Source organism: Elgaria multicarinata, chromosome 10, assembly GCF_023053635.1.
Source record: "Elgaria multicarinata webbii isolate HBS135686 ecotype San Diego chromosome 10, rElgMul1.1.pri, whole genome shotgun sequence".
Taxonomy (NCBI): Eukaryota; Metazoa; Chordata; class Lepidosauria; order Squamata; family Anguidae; genus Elgaria; species Elgaria multicarinata.
This window is the reverse complement of record NC_086180.1, coordinates 28,308,316-28,323,993: the sequence shown is the minus strand read 5'-3', so window position 1 is coordinate 28,323,993 and position 15,678 is coordinate 28,308,316. Positions and strand designations below refer to the sequence as shown.

The window sequence follows — 15,678 nt, the reverse complement described above, 5'->3', positions numbered from 1 at the left end:
GAATAATTCTAACTTTTTTCCTGTTGCCATAGTTCTGTAACTTCCATAGCCAGTGTGATATTTTTCTCTCTTGTCCTCTTCCTTTTCTGCAACATTTTTGTCATTAGGTATTGCTAATAAGGTAGGTGTGTTTTTCTTGGTTGTTTTTTTACTGTTATGTCTGGTTGATGTTGAAACAAGCTAAGAGGTGCTAGCCTTTAATCCATTTTATTCCATGGTAATGTTTGCAGGGGAATAGTAGTTTATACTATTTCTGAATGCTTGGTTGTTGGTTTGTTGTACTAGATTTTTCTGTACTTGTCAACTGCTTCATTTGTTCAGTGGTAGCAGTATGTTGAAAGGTGATGGGGAAAGAGTGTTAAATGTTAGGAAAGGTGAGACTATGGTTATCCAGTAAAGGACTTGCAGTCAGAAAAGATATTTGAGGGAAGGTGAGACTGTATCACACAGAGTATAGCAAAAGCTTCAAAGTACAGCAAAAGCTACAAAAGTAGGAATGAGTGAAGTTTATTTCAGATACATCGAATGTCTCACTTGTTCTTTATTGCAGTGATTTTAACATTAAGATGTTAAGTAGGACAGCTTTGTCTTGTGTGCTGTGAAATCAGACATGTGACCAAGGCCGTGTTTGGATGGGCACGCCCCTTTGGGGTCTGGACATGTTGGTGAGCACGCCCCTTTGGGGGCTGGACATGTTGTCCTCCTTTTAGGTTTCCAAAATATGGTCACCCTAAACAACCCCCTCAACTTAACTGAAAGCCAGCATTCCAATATTCCTATCACTTCTCTAGCATCTGGCCTGGTGCTCTTTCCCCCCCACACACACCCAAGAACTGTAGTTGATGAAGTTGATAGGACAATAAGATAGTGAGAAATGTTATTAATATATGAACCAGTAGAAGACACTGTCAGGTTAAACAGAATAACATGATTTGGGCTGGGTTTGTTTGTTTTTGAAATATTTCTCTTTAACTTGTGTAGGAATATGACCAAAATGTTTTTGCTAAACTTCCAATAAGGACCATACATTTGATTAAAGGGGGAGTTTCATTATGATTGCAAATAGCTTCCTCTTTTTTTAAAAAAAAAACTTGAGGACAGAAAAGTAATTACAGTATGCAAATAAGAATTAACTGGGCCATTTTAAAAATAGACCAAATGGAATGCTGAAGAAAAAAGTAATGAAAATCCATTTTGTTTAATACTGCATTTCATTTCCGCCACTTACAGTAGTATTAATATGGAAATCTGGAGTTGAGAATGGATTAGATTCTTAACCTGTCAGTGTCCCTCCAGGTAAAAGCAAAAGCCCCATGTACATTATAAGCCCTGCATCATGGGAGTGTCCATGATTATATGAAAGCCATTATTAGAGAATTACAAGTGGCTCAAAGCCCCAGCAGTGGTGATACTCACGTTGGCATTGGCCCCACGAGTGGCGAACCCAGCCCCAACAGCAATCGAGTCTGCTTCCAAAGCGGCACAGTCCAGTCGTGGAAAGAATTTGCCTGGGCCACCTGCACCAGCACCAAAGATAAATTTGAAACAAGAGTAAACACAGAAGCAAAGTTCGGAGGAATGTAACCCAGTCTTGCTGTCCCTCAACAACACAATGTCGATATTCTGTACTTACTACCCAATTATTGACAAAATGCCTGTTCAAAACTCCCAAGGAAGGAGAGATCAGCTGTCAGCCTTGACAGCTCATTCCATTATGATGAACTGCTCCTGTGCTTAGAGCACAGTTTGGGCTGGTTCACACATGCTTATTCATCACTTGATCACTGCAGCATCAAGTAATGGCATGCATGTGTGAAGGGTCATGGCAGATGATGACACCACAGATATACAATTCAAACTATTTCACGGCACCTCAAATGTAGAATTTTTAATTGGAGTAGGTTCAGACACTCTGTTACCAGTTATCAAGTTTACAGAGAAAACAACAATGTAAGTTTTTCAATGGTTTAAGATTCATGAACATCCCTGCCAATTGAGATATTAGTCAGAAGCATTTTTCCATGCACCTCTACCTTCTGAGGTCAGGCATGATGCGAACAGAGTGAGAGCCATTTCTGTAGCAATGCCCAAATCCTGGAGTTCTTCCCCTACATATGTCTACCTGATGCCATCTTTGTTATCTTTTAAGCATCAGGTAATGTCCATCATATACTCTTGTGCTTTGAATGGTGTTCAAAGTCCTTTAAATGGTTTTAGCTCTTTTTGTTTATTAGTTGGTCTGTTCTATTTTATCTCTGTGGTTACAGCATTTGTTTAAAAACCATATTTTATTGGGTTAGTGTTGTTGTTTTTAATTGTCTTATTACTCTTGTAAACTGCCTTGAGATAATTTGTGGTGAAAAGCTTCAGGCAATTTTGAATCATTGTTTCTGATCCTGTTCTCAAATGGTAGGGTGAACCATTGTTTTGTCTCTTCATGCATGTATTTAAATCATTTAAGGCACAGTCTAATGCATGTTTAGACAGAAAAAAAGGCCTAAAACTCCCAGCATGCCCTGTCTGAATGTGCATAGAACTACACCCTTAGTTATCTAAAATGTTTATTATTCATTTAATTAAGAAGTTTTTATCCAGCTTTTCCCTTCCATGAAGGAGTTGCTCAAAGCAGCTTACAAAACATAAAAAACATAGAATCAACAACTAAACATTAAAACAAGTTAATAAGATAAAGCAGCAGCAGACACAAAATGCCCACAACTGACAGTCAATAAGTTAAATTATGCAGCAATAACTCCCCCCATAGCCATTATTATAACTTCTTAGCTAAATCTTTCCCATTTCCTTAGCATTTTGCCATAGAAATCAAATTTATTTCATGATTTTTGTTTTCCTGTTAGGTCAGATTCATGAAATACATAGCTTGACAAGGAGCATGGAATCCAAATCTTTTTGGATCGGTGGGCACATTTTGAATTTTGAAAGAATGTCATGGGCACTCTAACAAAATGGCTGCCATGAGAGGGTTGACCATTTATAAAATGGCTGCCATGGCTAGTCACAAAACACTCAATTCTCAAAACACAAGCTGGTGAGGCTAAAACAAAAGGAACTTGCCCAAGAACCCAAGCACAAGTCTCACCTCCAAAACACAGTAGCACTCTTCTGAACTGTAGTAAAGTTGGCACTGGAAGGCAGCACTTCACTTTATAGCATGCCATCCGCCCAGTTTTTATTTAAATCTTAAGAAATTAAATTAGAATCAAAAGGGGCAGAGAGACTGATACGCACCAAGAGAGGTATCTGTAGGCACGTTGAGATATCTGAAGGCAATAATCCACTATTGCAGGGCTAGATAGTAATGGTGCCCTCCAGAAGTTTGGGGCTGCAACTCCCATCATCCTTAATCAGCATGGCCAATGGTCATAGATTATGGAAGATGAAGCCCAACATATCTGGAGGACACTAGGTTGCCTACACTTGCAATACTGTGTAGCCACTCACCAAAAATATCTACCGTTTGAGGATGCTATGGCAAAACATTTCCTGGCAGTTGTGGTGGAATGATGAAATCTGCAGAGCCAGTGGAGCTGCTGCTACACATGGAAGCATGTGCAACCAACTCCATATGGCTTTAATTTTAAGTGGGTACAGAAACCAGCATTACTTTGGCAACTTCTTCTCCACAATTTTTAAAAGCTCTTACAATCTGGGTCCCCCTCATCCTACCGTGAGTAGCCATGCCTCTGTTTCATGTTTGTTGGGTTGTGGCTATCCTCAATGTGATGGGCATGACCCATACAACCATCTTAAACCTGGGGGGGGGGACCAAGTTTTGCAAACTCAGAATGACCCACAACAAACAGAGGCCTCTCTGAGCTCCGACCCACATCCTTAAACATCCTGGTCTTAATGGACCTTGTTGTGATCCACCAGAGCTAAAAATCATGGCTGCAATTTGAAAAAATAGCATTGACTTCAATCAGACATGTCCACGTGCCCCTTTTCCATTTCACAACAAACACCTCTATGATGGCCCAAGGCATTTCGCTGCCTGAAGCAAAGGACAATATGGTGTCCCCTCCCATTCCACGTACAAAAGACAACTGGGCTGGCAACTGAATCTTTCTTTGACACTGGTGATGGAACAGCATCTTCCATTGCACCGGAAGGCAGCAGGGTAGCTTAGGGGGTGCAGGGCATGCTGTATGGTCCACATCTCCAACACCTTTCTGCCACTTTCCAGCATCTGCCACCTGAGTATGGCTTCATACTTTTTTAACGTTCACTGTTTTAAACTTTTGTAAACCACCCAGAGAGCTTCGGCTATGGGGCGGTATATACAGTAAATGTAATAAATCAAATCAATCAAATCTCCAAGTTCTAGGAGAAGGTTGAGGCTCTTGCGAATTACTCTTGTAGCTCGTTGGACATACAGCATGATAGAAATAAGCTCCAGCCACTTCCCTGAGCTCCCAGTGCATGATCAGGATAAAAATACCACCCTTGGGAAAGAGGCAGAGTCCTGCTGATCACAAATGTCAGGTTGGCTACCGAGGCCAGCCAAACTGTGTAGACCCGTGAAAGGTATAAGCCATAATAAAACAGTAATAAACCATACTTTATTTGAGCACATCACACTATCTATCCATGTGGGATAAGTGCTACTGATAAACAAATCAAGGAAAGTGCTGTTAAACGATGACCCTTTTAATATGAGATCCCGTTCGGTCTTCCTTACATTTTGCATGACCTACTCCCTAATTTGCATCAAGGTTTTTCATCACATTTTGTCACATTATAGCCGTAGCAATTACACACACATTCCAGCTCTTCAGCACTCACTTTCACATTTCACTTATCTAAGATTCATGTTTAAACTTGAGTTGCAATCTTCTCAGTGTACTGTTTCACTGACTCTGTGCTCCAGTCATCAACTTCTGGCTTATTCAGCTTATAGGATAGGCTTTATATATTAAATAGGATTTTAAAAAGTAAACCGTCTAGTAGATCCATATGATCTTGAAATCATATGGATTACTGGGAGCATATCAGCAGGGAGAGGGCACAGGAATTATCATTACTGCATGAGTCCCAACAATCTGTGTGAATATATTTACAAGACAGACAGTCAGGGTGTACACATACATCACTGTCCAATCCACATCAGGAAACATGCGCATGAAAACAGGTTTCTGCATGTGCATCACTTGCCAGATGTCAGGAACTGTAGACATAAATCAGATGCACCTCCAAAATGTGCATTAGAAGATGTATCCAGATGCAGATTTCAAACGGATGTGTGTTCACGATGGTGTAACCAATCTCACACCTTAAGCAAGGCAATTGCACAAGGCAGATTTACATATTTACCTGCCATGTTGTTGGGAGGGGTTGAGTATTGTGTATGTATTGCCATGGTATTCCTTTTTACAAAGAAGGGGAGAGGAGGAGGAGGAGGAGGAGGAGGAGGAGGAGGAGGAGGAGGAATTACTCCCTCAAAGGGTGGTTCCAGTCAACCATTTTATCGTATGTTCTTGCACATATCTGCAACTGATAGGTGGTAAAATCTTCCCTAGTACTTGAAAGAGTGATAAAGACAATTTAGCTACTCCAGATGCAGAGTGCTCTCCTGGATAGTTTGGCTGAATCATCAAGTGTATCAGCGTCACATTTATCAAATTCCTTTCCTTGGCAGCAGCTGCACAGGCCTTGGGTGTATACCTGCCATGGGATGCTGTATATGAAATTTTGTCCTGCTACTGTAAACTTCCATGGAGTTATAGGCCTTAGCTAGACCTAAGGTATATCCTGGGATCATCCCGGGGTCATCCCTGCCTGCTCCTGGGATCCCCTGTGTGTCACTTAGATGAACAGGGATGAACCCGGGATGATCCTGGGATAAACCTTAGGTCTAGCTAAGGACATAGTCACCACCACCCTTTTGGAGAAAGGATGCTTTTGCTCACATGGCTTTGTCAGTGCACAGGATTTTCACTGAGCCTTGTGTGCTTCCCTGCTAGGGGAGGCTGTGTGTGAAGCTTGGTCCCAATCCTGCAAACTTCCAAGGGTTTATTTACCCCACCCCCTTTTTGGTGCACCAAGGGTTTTCAGCTCCTTTGTGTGTAATCGCACAGGGCTTTGACAGTGCATCGGGGACTCCTGATTTGAGGAGGCTGTGTATGAAGTTTGGTCCTGATCCTGCAAACTTCCAGCACTTTACAGCCATCCCCCACAACCTTGTTGGAGTGATGATGGAATTGCTGAATTAAGCCAATATACCTTAACCCACACCTCCCCCCTCTTATTGGGATATTGTGGAAGGTTAAAACAGGCCATTGCGATGTTGTCAATGGGTAAAACAGAACCACTGCCGGGGCAGGGTGAGGATGACTCAGATTATACGCAGTAGTTTATTTGTCTGATCGTGTGGGGGATAACAGTAGCTTATTTTCAAAATAAGCTACTGTGAATAGCTTATTAACCCATCATGGCTTAAAGTGACATGCAAATGCAGCCAAAGACTTCTTAAAATATATATTCTACCAAGCTTAATATTGATCTAAAACTCCTGCAGTTTTAGATACTGTTTACTTGATTGCTGCATTGCTTTTATTCCATTGCTGCATTGCTTGTAAACGTTTTTCGTGTTAGCCATCTTGTGTTGGCTTGCCCTAAAAGACAGGGTAATCAGAGAATATAGCACTGATTCTGTGCCAGCTGCAATAAAAGACCTAAAATGCTTTGGACCAGGTTAACTGAAGGATCACCTGCCTGTGCCCAAACAGATCTATTAAGTTGGCAGGACTAAAGGATAGAGATTTTTCTATGCTGGCCCCATCTCTGTGGAATACCCTACCACAACAAGTATGGGTAGATTCCTCCCTAACTCTTTTTAAACAGCCTAAAAGACCTCGATGATCCAGTCTGCTTTTAAATGAATGGATGCTCATTTTTAATTTTTAATATCTGTTAATTTGTAATTTGTAATTTTTTTGTAATTTTGTAATTACAAAAAATTAATTTTTAATTTTTAATATGTTATTATTTAAAATGTTTTATTTTAAAAGTTTACCATATAAGCCATCTTGAGGCAGCTTTTCACACAACACTCTAAACCACCATAGGTTATTGTGCTCTCTGAACGCAGTGCATTTTCCGCAGGGTGAATTAATGTGTTGTCTGAATGCAGTGCATTTTCTGCAGGGTGGGTAATCATGTTGTCTGAATGCAGTGTGTTTTCTGAAGGGTGGCTTGTTAACCATGCAGTGTGGTTTACTTTTCTTGAACAAGCCATCTTGAGAATCCATGGCTTGTTCAGTTGTTCATGGTGGCTAACAAACCATAGTGCATGGTTAATGAACAACCCCACAGAAAACGTGTTGCGTTCAAACAACACAATAACCCACGGTTCAACAACTACCCACACTGGGTGGGTTAGCATGTTGAGTGAACCCAGGCTTTGCCCCGAAAAGCAGTATAAAAAAGTAAACATCCCACACATACCATCCAAAGTGGCCTTTGTTTACTAGATGCAGTTGCAAATCAAATTTCACATATTATGAAAGCTGCATTAATTCATGACAACAACTCCTGCAAAATTATATGCAAGAAAGTTCTGTTACCCTTTACCATCCCCAAGTGTCTTCCTAAATTGCTTAAGAAACAGACATCAAGCCGGTCTGCAGACTTTCGTCATTTCCAGTTAATAAATGAGGCTTTCCAGGTGTGCGTCCTTTTCTTGGCTTGAGGGATAACAGCAAACACTGAACAGATTCCACTCCCAGGTCCAATTTGCTTCTTACCACCACTTTTGCTGCAGCGTCCAAAAGGGAAACTGCATTCATCACGTATATCAAATGGAAATACGACTTTAAACATGAGGTCAAATAGTCGCGATCTGTGTAACGAATCACACGGAGATCAGCTATTCTGTGTGGGAGTAGAGACTGAGTAATAAACTTAAAAAGAACTCTGGGTTGCCCAAACCTGTCAAAGCTTGCCTATCTCATATCTTTGCACAACTGAAGTATGTACATACAGCCCACGGAGGAATACAATCCCGCCTTCTATTTTACAGTTTTCCTGATTAACTTCTATTTTACATATGCATTTTGTAGATACTTAAATATCTTTGGAAAGCATACAGGCTACAGGATGCAAGGATTATGAGTATTCCCTGTCTTATTATTTGTTACAGAGTTTACTTGAGGGCTGCTCACCAAAGCTAACTGTATTCCCTCCAGGCATCATGTGCACACAGAGCACTATAAAGACACAATACATTCAAGCTTTGAAAGTTGCAGTTATTTGATTATCACAAATTTATATAATTCTGTGTGAATGACACCGTCGCTCTGCTCAGAACACCACAGTAGTCAAAATGTTTTATTCCGAAGCTCTTACTGCCATGGTTCCCTTTTGTGAAAAGTGTCAACAGTTTAATGAAAGAGAAATAAATGGGTTTGATTCAGCCATGGCTATCCATGGAATACAATCCACAGAATACAGTCGGCATCTTCAGAATGTGATCATCTCTTATGCTCAGCTGCCCCAAAGATGCAACATCACCCCTTTGTGCTTCCAGTCAATTCACCCAGGACAGCTATTACCCTTTGATTTCTTAATCATTGCAATACAGAATGCAGATTAGGAAAAAAAACACCAATTTCTTATCTGACTGTACTTCACTTTGGCTGTATGACAGGATAGTTTAAAGCTGGGGCAGGACTGTGGTCCTCAGCGGTGGCGCACCTGATTTGCATGCAGAAGTCTCAGGTTCAGCCTACGGCATGTCCAGATACAGCTGAGAAAGTCTCCTGTCTGAAACCCTGAAGACCTGCTGCCAGGCAGAGTAAACCAGTGGTGGGGAACGTATGGCCCTCCAGATGTTGTTGGACTGCAATTCCCATCAGCCCCAGCCAGAACAGCCAATAGTTGCAGTCCAACAATATCTGGAGGGCCACATGTTCCCCATCCTTGATAGTAGTCTGTCAGTGTATTTAGATAGATCAAGGATCTGGGTCAGTATAATGCAGATTTCTCTGTTAAAGAATAGACAGCCCAGATTAGGACTTCAAACCCATGCCCACTTATTTAGAGACACGTTCCTTTAAACAAAGTGGAAGATAGTTTCAAAGTAAACACGCCTAGAATCCACTGTAAGGATTTGTGAGTAAACATTGTTAATTAACCAGAGATGTGAAGCAGTGGCTGAGACTGAGCTACAAACCAGGAAATCCCTGGTTTGAATCTCCCCTCTGTGATGCATTCCCCAGGTGGCCTTTCAACAAGGCACTCTCTGTCAGCCTCTGCTCCCTCCTCCCCACATCTGCAACAGAGAAATCATAAAACTGGTCTACCACACAAGACTGTTGTAAGTTAATGTATATGATTTCCAGTTGGAGCAAAAACTACAACAACAACAACAACAACATGGCATCTCAAAGACTAACAAATGTATCATACATCCGATGAAGTGAACTTTAGCTCATGAAAGTTTATGTCATAATAAGTGCCAAGACTCTTTGTTGTTTCTACTGTATACATGTGTTTTTAACAACTGAATGCTAAGTATTATGAGAAAAGGGGGTACCAAATCGTACACACGCACACTTCACTGATTCCTATTTATTACGGTCCTATGCCCTCTGCAGATTTTCTGCCGGATTTACAGGTGCCTCCGCAGTCCATGCTCTCTCCGCCACAAACCTTCTGCCCTCAAGTGTGTGCATGTGCGTGCAAAGTGCCAGATTCGTCCCTCGCGAATTCGATCCTGCCTTTTCCTCTACTCAGGGGGTGCAGACCTTTTCTGACCCCCATTGCCTGACTTTCTTGACTGATGATGATGATGATGATGATGATGGAGAAACTTCAGGCAAATGTGCCAAGGCCAGGTGATTTCTCCCCAACTAGTAAGCAGGTCCTTAAGAGTGCTCATTCTCAAAGGAACCTGAATACACACACACTTCCTGGGTGTTTCTCTCTATCTGTCCTCTCCCCGCCACGGTTTCTGGAAAACTAGCCAAACTCTTTGCTTACCTTCCGTCGAAGTCGCCAGTCGCCTCCAGGTAAAACCAGGACAGGACGATTAACCTCAAGGATAAATCCATTTCGGGAAAAGGAGGCAGAACGAGAGAGAGAGGGAAGGAAGGAAGGAAGGAAAGAAAGAGAAGAATAGCCTTGGTGCGTCTCCAGTAGGAGCAGCAGCAGCAGCAGCAGCAGGTTGGGGAGGGATGCAAGGCGGCTGAGGGGAAGGCACGGGCAGGGGTCCCTTCTCCTCTCTGAGGCGCGCTCCCAGCCCCGTGCTGTAAACTGAACCGCGGGGGCCTCCCGGGCGGTTGCTAATCCTGGCTGCTGGGAGCAAGTGAGAAGTCCGCGAACAACAGGAGCAGCCGGAGGGAGCCCCTCGCGCGCGCGCGCGCCCCTCCCGCCCGCCTTCTTTCTGGAGCGAAGGAGGCGCTGCTCGGAAGCCGCAATGCCGCTGGTCGCCGGGAGGGGCGCGCAAACGTTAGGTTCTCTCTCTCTCTCCCCACCCCACCCCATCTTCCTTTGGAAGCGCGGAAAAAGCGCCGCCGCGTTTATACAGGACAATTTAGGACGCAATCCGATGCGCGTTAAACTAGCAAGAATAAAACGGCCCACAACTCCCAGCATTGCCCAGCCTGCCATGCTGAAGGACTCGGATCTACACTACTGCTTTAAAGCCCTTTACAACAGTATTTGGAGTGTGTCCTGAGCCCCTAACAGTTGTCAAAACTGTTATAAAGCGCTTTAAGGCAGTAGTGATCACACTAAGGGTAGAAGCCAATGTTATTTGGAGTAGACACATTAAAATGAATCGGGCTTAAGTTAGTTGGTCATGACTAATTTAAGCCCCATTCAATGCAATTTAAGTCCCACTTATGTCATGGTTAGTTTAAGCCCCATTCAATTCAAAAGGTCTATTTGAAGTAGAACTTACATTGAAGATTCCCAGGAAGAGAACCTGTGTTAAGTCTGCTATAATATGCAAACTAGCAAAACAAGGAGACAAGGCTTTGAAATGATGTTGAGGTATGTGTTATTAGAGTTGTTTTTATTTTTTTTAATGTTAATGAAACTGCCAGCTGCCCAAGTTGTTTCGGTTTTACACCTTCCTCATGTATTACAGTGCTTCAAGAGGGCAACCTGGCTCATCGTGTTGGCAAAAATGCACATGCATGCACCTTCACATACACTTGTTGCACCTGCCTGACAGATGCGATGCAAGCCTATACATATCTACTTAGTAAGTCCCACTGAATTCAGTAGGACCTACATAGTAAGCCCCATTGACTTCAATAGGACATGTAAATATGTATAGAGCCACAATGTTTTTGTGGCAGAAGCTTTCATAGACTAGAGCCCACTTCATCAGATACATGAAGTTACATTCAGTTGGCAAATTTCATACATATATATTAGCACAAAGTTTTGCCTGAAGTGTTTAAAATCCCCCTCCCCTACCATCTCTCTCTCTCTCTGTGTTTTGTATTCTATTTAGTTAACATGGTTTTATATTTTTAAGTTATGTACAAAGCAGTACACAACATTAAAAGCAAAGTACAGTGCATTAAAATCAATAAAGCCAATGTAATCTAACATTGACACACACTACAGGTTTTTGAGGTCCCTTGGGCAAGCCATCCTCAACTGGCCCCATCCATCTGTGATATAATTGTGTAATTTACAAAATGATATGAGAGAAAGGGAGAGACCCTTATGATGGTGAATGCTCAAGAACACCTGCCTACAACTCGGCGTTCTGATATAGCTCTGTTGGTTATACTGCCATTCTCAGGTGTGTAGCACCAGTGGTAGCAATTGTATAATCCCATAGAAGTCGCATGTGCATGATGCACTGTCATGGAATGCATTCTTCCGGCTTCCCTTATTCCAGATATGTCAGTTACTATGGTTGATTGACTATGTGTCTTACAAAAGCCTACACTGTACTACTTCAAGCTGGGACTGAAAAAGCTTGACTGCTCATAGTCAAGATCTACACCAAGCAGGATACAACACTTTGAAAGCGGTTTGAAAACAGTATATGGAATGAGTCAATGGGCCCCAACAGTTGTTGGCACACTTCAATACCATTATAAAGCAGTAGTGTAGATCCAGCCTAGTTGTGGACTGCCCAGCTTGGAAAATCATTTTACAAGACTTTGCCTGGCAGCATGTCACAGCTACTTCTGGAATCACAAGATGCTCTAACTGTCCCAGCCTGACTATATTTATGTTGAACATCAGAGACAGCTATCATTGCCATGCCTTTATTGTGAACTGCAGTATTTAAACTTGAACTAGATGCATCTGTCTCATTCAGCCAGGCAATCTTTAATACTCTTATAACTCCTACAGCTAACAACAGTGTGTGTGTGTGTGTGTGTGTGTGTGTGTGTGTGTGTGTGTGTGTGTGTGTGTGTAGGCACTCATCCAAATTGTCATCTCTTCACCCAAGAGTGCAATTTAGAAAAAGTTGGGAGATATAAACATGGATCTTCTACATGACAGGTAGTTTCGCCTTAGTCAGATACAAGTGGTGGGGTTGCCTCATCAATCATCATAACACATACTTGTACCACTAAACATTATGCCAAATTGAAAGTGAGTAGCTAAAAATAAAACATTAAATGTGGTTTGACCTTTTTCAAGGGAAAAAAGGATGGATGCTTTGAAAGCCACTAACCAATTTGAAAATATATTCATGGAATGCTTTCCTTACACACCCTACACCATGACCCCAGTTGGAACACTACTATCATATGGAAAAAAATAAACAAACCAGGAAAGTCCACTGTTGAGCAGATTAAATTACAAGCTGTGTGGGTTAGGAAACCATGCAATAATTTAAACACAAGCTCTAGCTGTTGATGTGTTATGGAGAATAAATGCAGAAAATGTCAATCAGAGAGATTCTGAAATTATACATTGTATTAATTGCAGGATATTTGGTCAGACGGAAGTGATTCAGGTCATCCCAAAGCTTGTATACTATAGCTTTTCATCCGTCAAATTAATAATACACAGCACAAGATGATGAATAAAACACAACTTTTAGATAACGAACTGGATATTTCCAATTCCAGATGGAGTTCTCTAACCATTAGGATAGATATAAAGAGAAAATAATTCAGGCAGAAATAAGTAGGGTCATGTATTCTTGGGAGGAAAGATGCATTGAAAGTGTGGTAGCAGGTAAAACAATCATATTCAGCAGTGATACTGGCAGTAGTTCCTCTTGGCTCGTTCATGTGCCAAATTACAATGAGTTAAAGCAGGCCAAGTAAGCAGGCAATATGCAAGAAGTCCTACAAGATACAGCAAGATGATTTCTTGCCCAGAAACAATCTTGTCCAATGTCTTATTGGCTGTGTGTGTATCCACATCAGGTGCTTCCCACAGCAAATCTTCTACTTAACATTCCAATGTCAACTTGCTCTTGTAGTTTGGGTAGGCGGTGACCTATCTGCAAGATATTCTCCCGTGTCTAATCTGCTAAAGAACTTCAACTGGGCATCCAGACCTGATTTTGTACCGCCATGCTGTTCACAGCTGCTGGCTGTTCTCCAGACCTGTCACTTGTGAAATGTCATTACCAACGCACACGAGATTATCTGTGAGCCATTTTGCTTAGCCATCTGCTCCTCTCTCTCTCTCTTCCCCCCATGGAGCATGTGAGCTGTGAATGTGTTGACAGTGTTCAGGGTTCCTAACTATAGTTTGATGCCTAACTCCAACATTCCCTCTTCCCTTTCTGCTGTGTGACTGTTGCCTTGATCATATGTTTTTAAAGGGAAAAGGTTATATCAAGAACCATTTGTCTTATCCAATTGGTATAGGCGCAATAATTGAAGAGTTTTGTATATTTGCTTGCAATCCTTCATAACCTGGAAAACCACTCTAAACAAGTGATAAAAATACTTTCCTATAGCCACCCTAGCCTCCTTCCCTCTCCATTCCTGAAGCAGTGCACCTGCCGCTCTGCATAGGATACTTACAGGCCTCCGAGTTCGGAGACTTATGAGTAGCCAGGGAGGATCATGCGGGATTGCGCCCTTAATTCTTACATATTAAAGATGAACAAATATATTAAAATCCAAATATCAATTTCTTGTAGGATTTCTTGTACAATTTCTTGTAGCAACTGTGGAAGAGGGCAATTTGGAGTAGAAAAGGGGCCTGGGAGAGTGTTTTTCTGCTGCAACTATCCTCCCAACCCACTATACTCCTTCCACTCAAGTTCCAGATGCATGCTTGCAAGGGTAGACATAGATCTTAATCCCCATAGGAGAAAAGGCAATGGGGGAAGCTGAGGGTAACCCCTCACCTCCATTGAAATAATGCCTCCCAGATCCTCTGCATTGCATTTACATGTAATATGTAGTTTGGCCCAAAGTATCTTACTTAAATTAGTTTTCTAAGAAAAAGATTACCAACGTACTTTGAGCTAAGTGGAAACAAATGACTTCGCATCCTGAAATCTATTTTGTAAAGTGTTCTCTCTGTTTGTGGAGAGAAAAGGTAAATGGTTGCGCAATAAGCGCGTGACTAGACTTTAAAAAAGGGGAACTCGGATGGTTCTATTCTGTAGTTGGACAAGACTCTTGTTAGTATTGTCAAATTCTGTGAGCACAACAATTTGCAAAAGGTTTCCCAACATGCAAGGCTCATCTTCATAGAGAAGGGAATCACCTTTCCAGCAATAAAGCTTTTAAAAACTTTATTAGTTGCTATTACTGTGGGAGCAGATGAACAGTCTTGAGAGATTCTTGCTCTAAGAACCAGCTGTCATTTAATCATACATTTCAAACAGGATTTAAGGAAGCTTTGCAGGCAGCCCTTTCCTCTCTTGCTTCCTTTTTCTGGAGACAATGGATTCAAGATGTGTCGTGTCTGTTTCCCAGGCGTAGTTTTAATCTCCAAACGTTACTGGACTTTGATCACAAGGGATGATTATTAGTTCAAATTGATCAGGAAAAATCCACTTTGAACTAAACTGGGACACCCACGATCAAGTTGTTCTTTGGCGAACAAGTTTCAGGTTCCATGGACATCACTCGGGCGGAATAGTTGCATCTTTCCACACTCCAAGCCCGGTCCAAATCCACCAGCCCCATACAATGTTTACCTAAAGCGCAAGAACAAACAAAAGGATTTGTAAAGGCTTCTTTAATTATTCCTAGTATTATAATGCCAAAACACTCATTTCCACATAGCAAGTGGTGCCAGTAAATACACTGCTGTGATCCAAGCTTCTTTCTGCTTGTAGTTTATTAATGAAACCTTAAATACCTTCCTAAACTGGTTATTTCTAATGCAGCAGGATGGTCTCTTTATGTTAAGAACAGAAATACTTCTGACCAAAAGATATAGATTAAGAGTTGATGAACATATGTTCACTTGATAGTTGCAACATGAAGTATATGTTGCCGGGGGGTGGGGGTGGGCGCTCATTGGTAAAAGACTTGCCTTGCAGATGGCACTATAACGTTCCATCACTGGCATCACCAGTAAAAAAAAAGACCTCTGGATAGGACAGAATTGCTTGCATTTATTTATTTATTTATTTATTTATTGCATTTTTATACCGGCCAATAGCCGAAGCTCCCTGGGCGGTTCACAAAAATTAAAACCATTCAAAGTATAAAACAAACAGTATAAAAACACGATATAAAGTACAATATAAAACACAAC

At 41.6% G+C, this 15,678-nt stretch overlaps 2 protein-coding genes across 6 annotated transcripts in view; both read right to left on the bottom strand.

Annotated features, from left to right (window-relative positions):
- Positions 1-10,360, bottom strand: part of NPNT (nephronectin) — an 89,348-nt gene extending 78,988 nt beyond the window's left edge. For all 3 annotated transcript variants that reach the window (XM_063135653.1, XM_063135654.1, XM_063135655.1), the window contains exons 1-2: positions 10,000-10,360; positions 1,417-1,517 (exon numbers count right to left, since the gene is read on the bottom strand). In XM_063135653.1, coding sequence (XP_062991723.1) covers positions 1,417-1,517; positions 10,000-10,070 — 172 coding nt within the window. In that variant the 5' untranslated portion in view covers positions 10,071-10,360. The remainder of the gene's footprint in view (positions 1-1,416; positions 1,518-9,999) is intronic.
- A 2,661-nt stretch (positions 10,361-13,021) lies between these two features.
- GSTCD (glutathione S-transferase C-terminal domain containing) overlaps positions 13,022-15,678 on the bottom strand; it is a 60,930-nt gene continuing 58,273 nt past the window's right edge. For all 3 annotated transcript variants that reach the window (XM_063135651.1, XM_063135650.1, XM_063135652.1), the window contains one exon: positions 13,022-15,112. In XM_063135651.1, the coding sequence (XP_062991721.1) occupies positions 14,976-15,112 (137 nt within the window). In that variant the 3' untranslated portion in view covers positions 13,022-14,975. The remainder of the gene's footprint in view (positions 15,113-15,678) is intronic.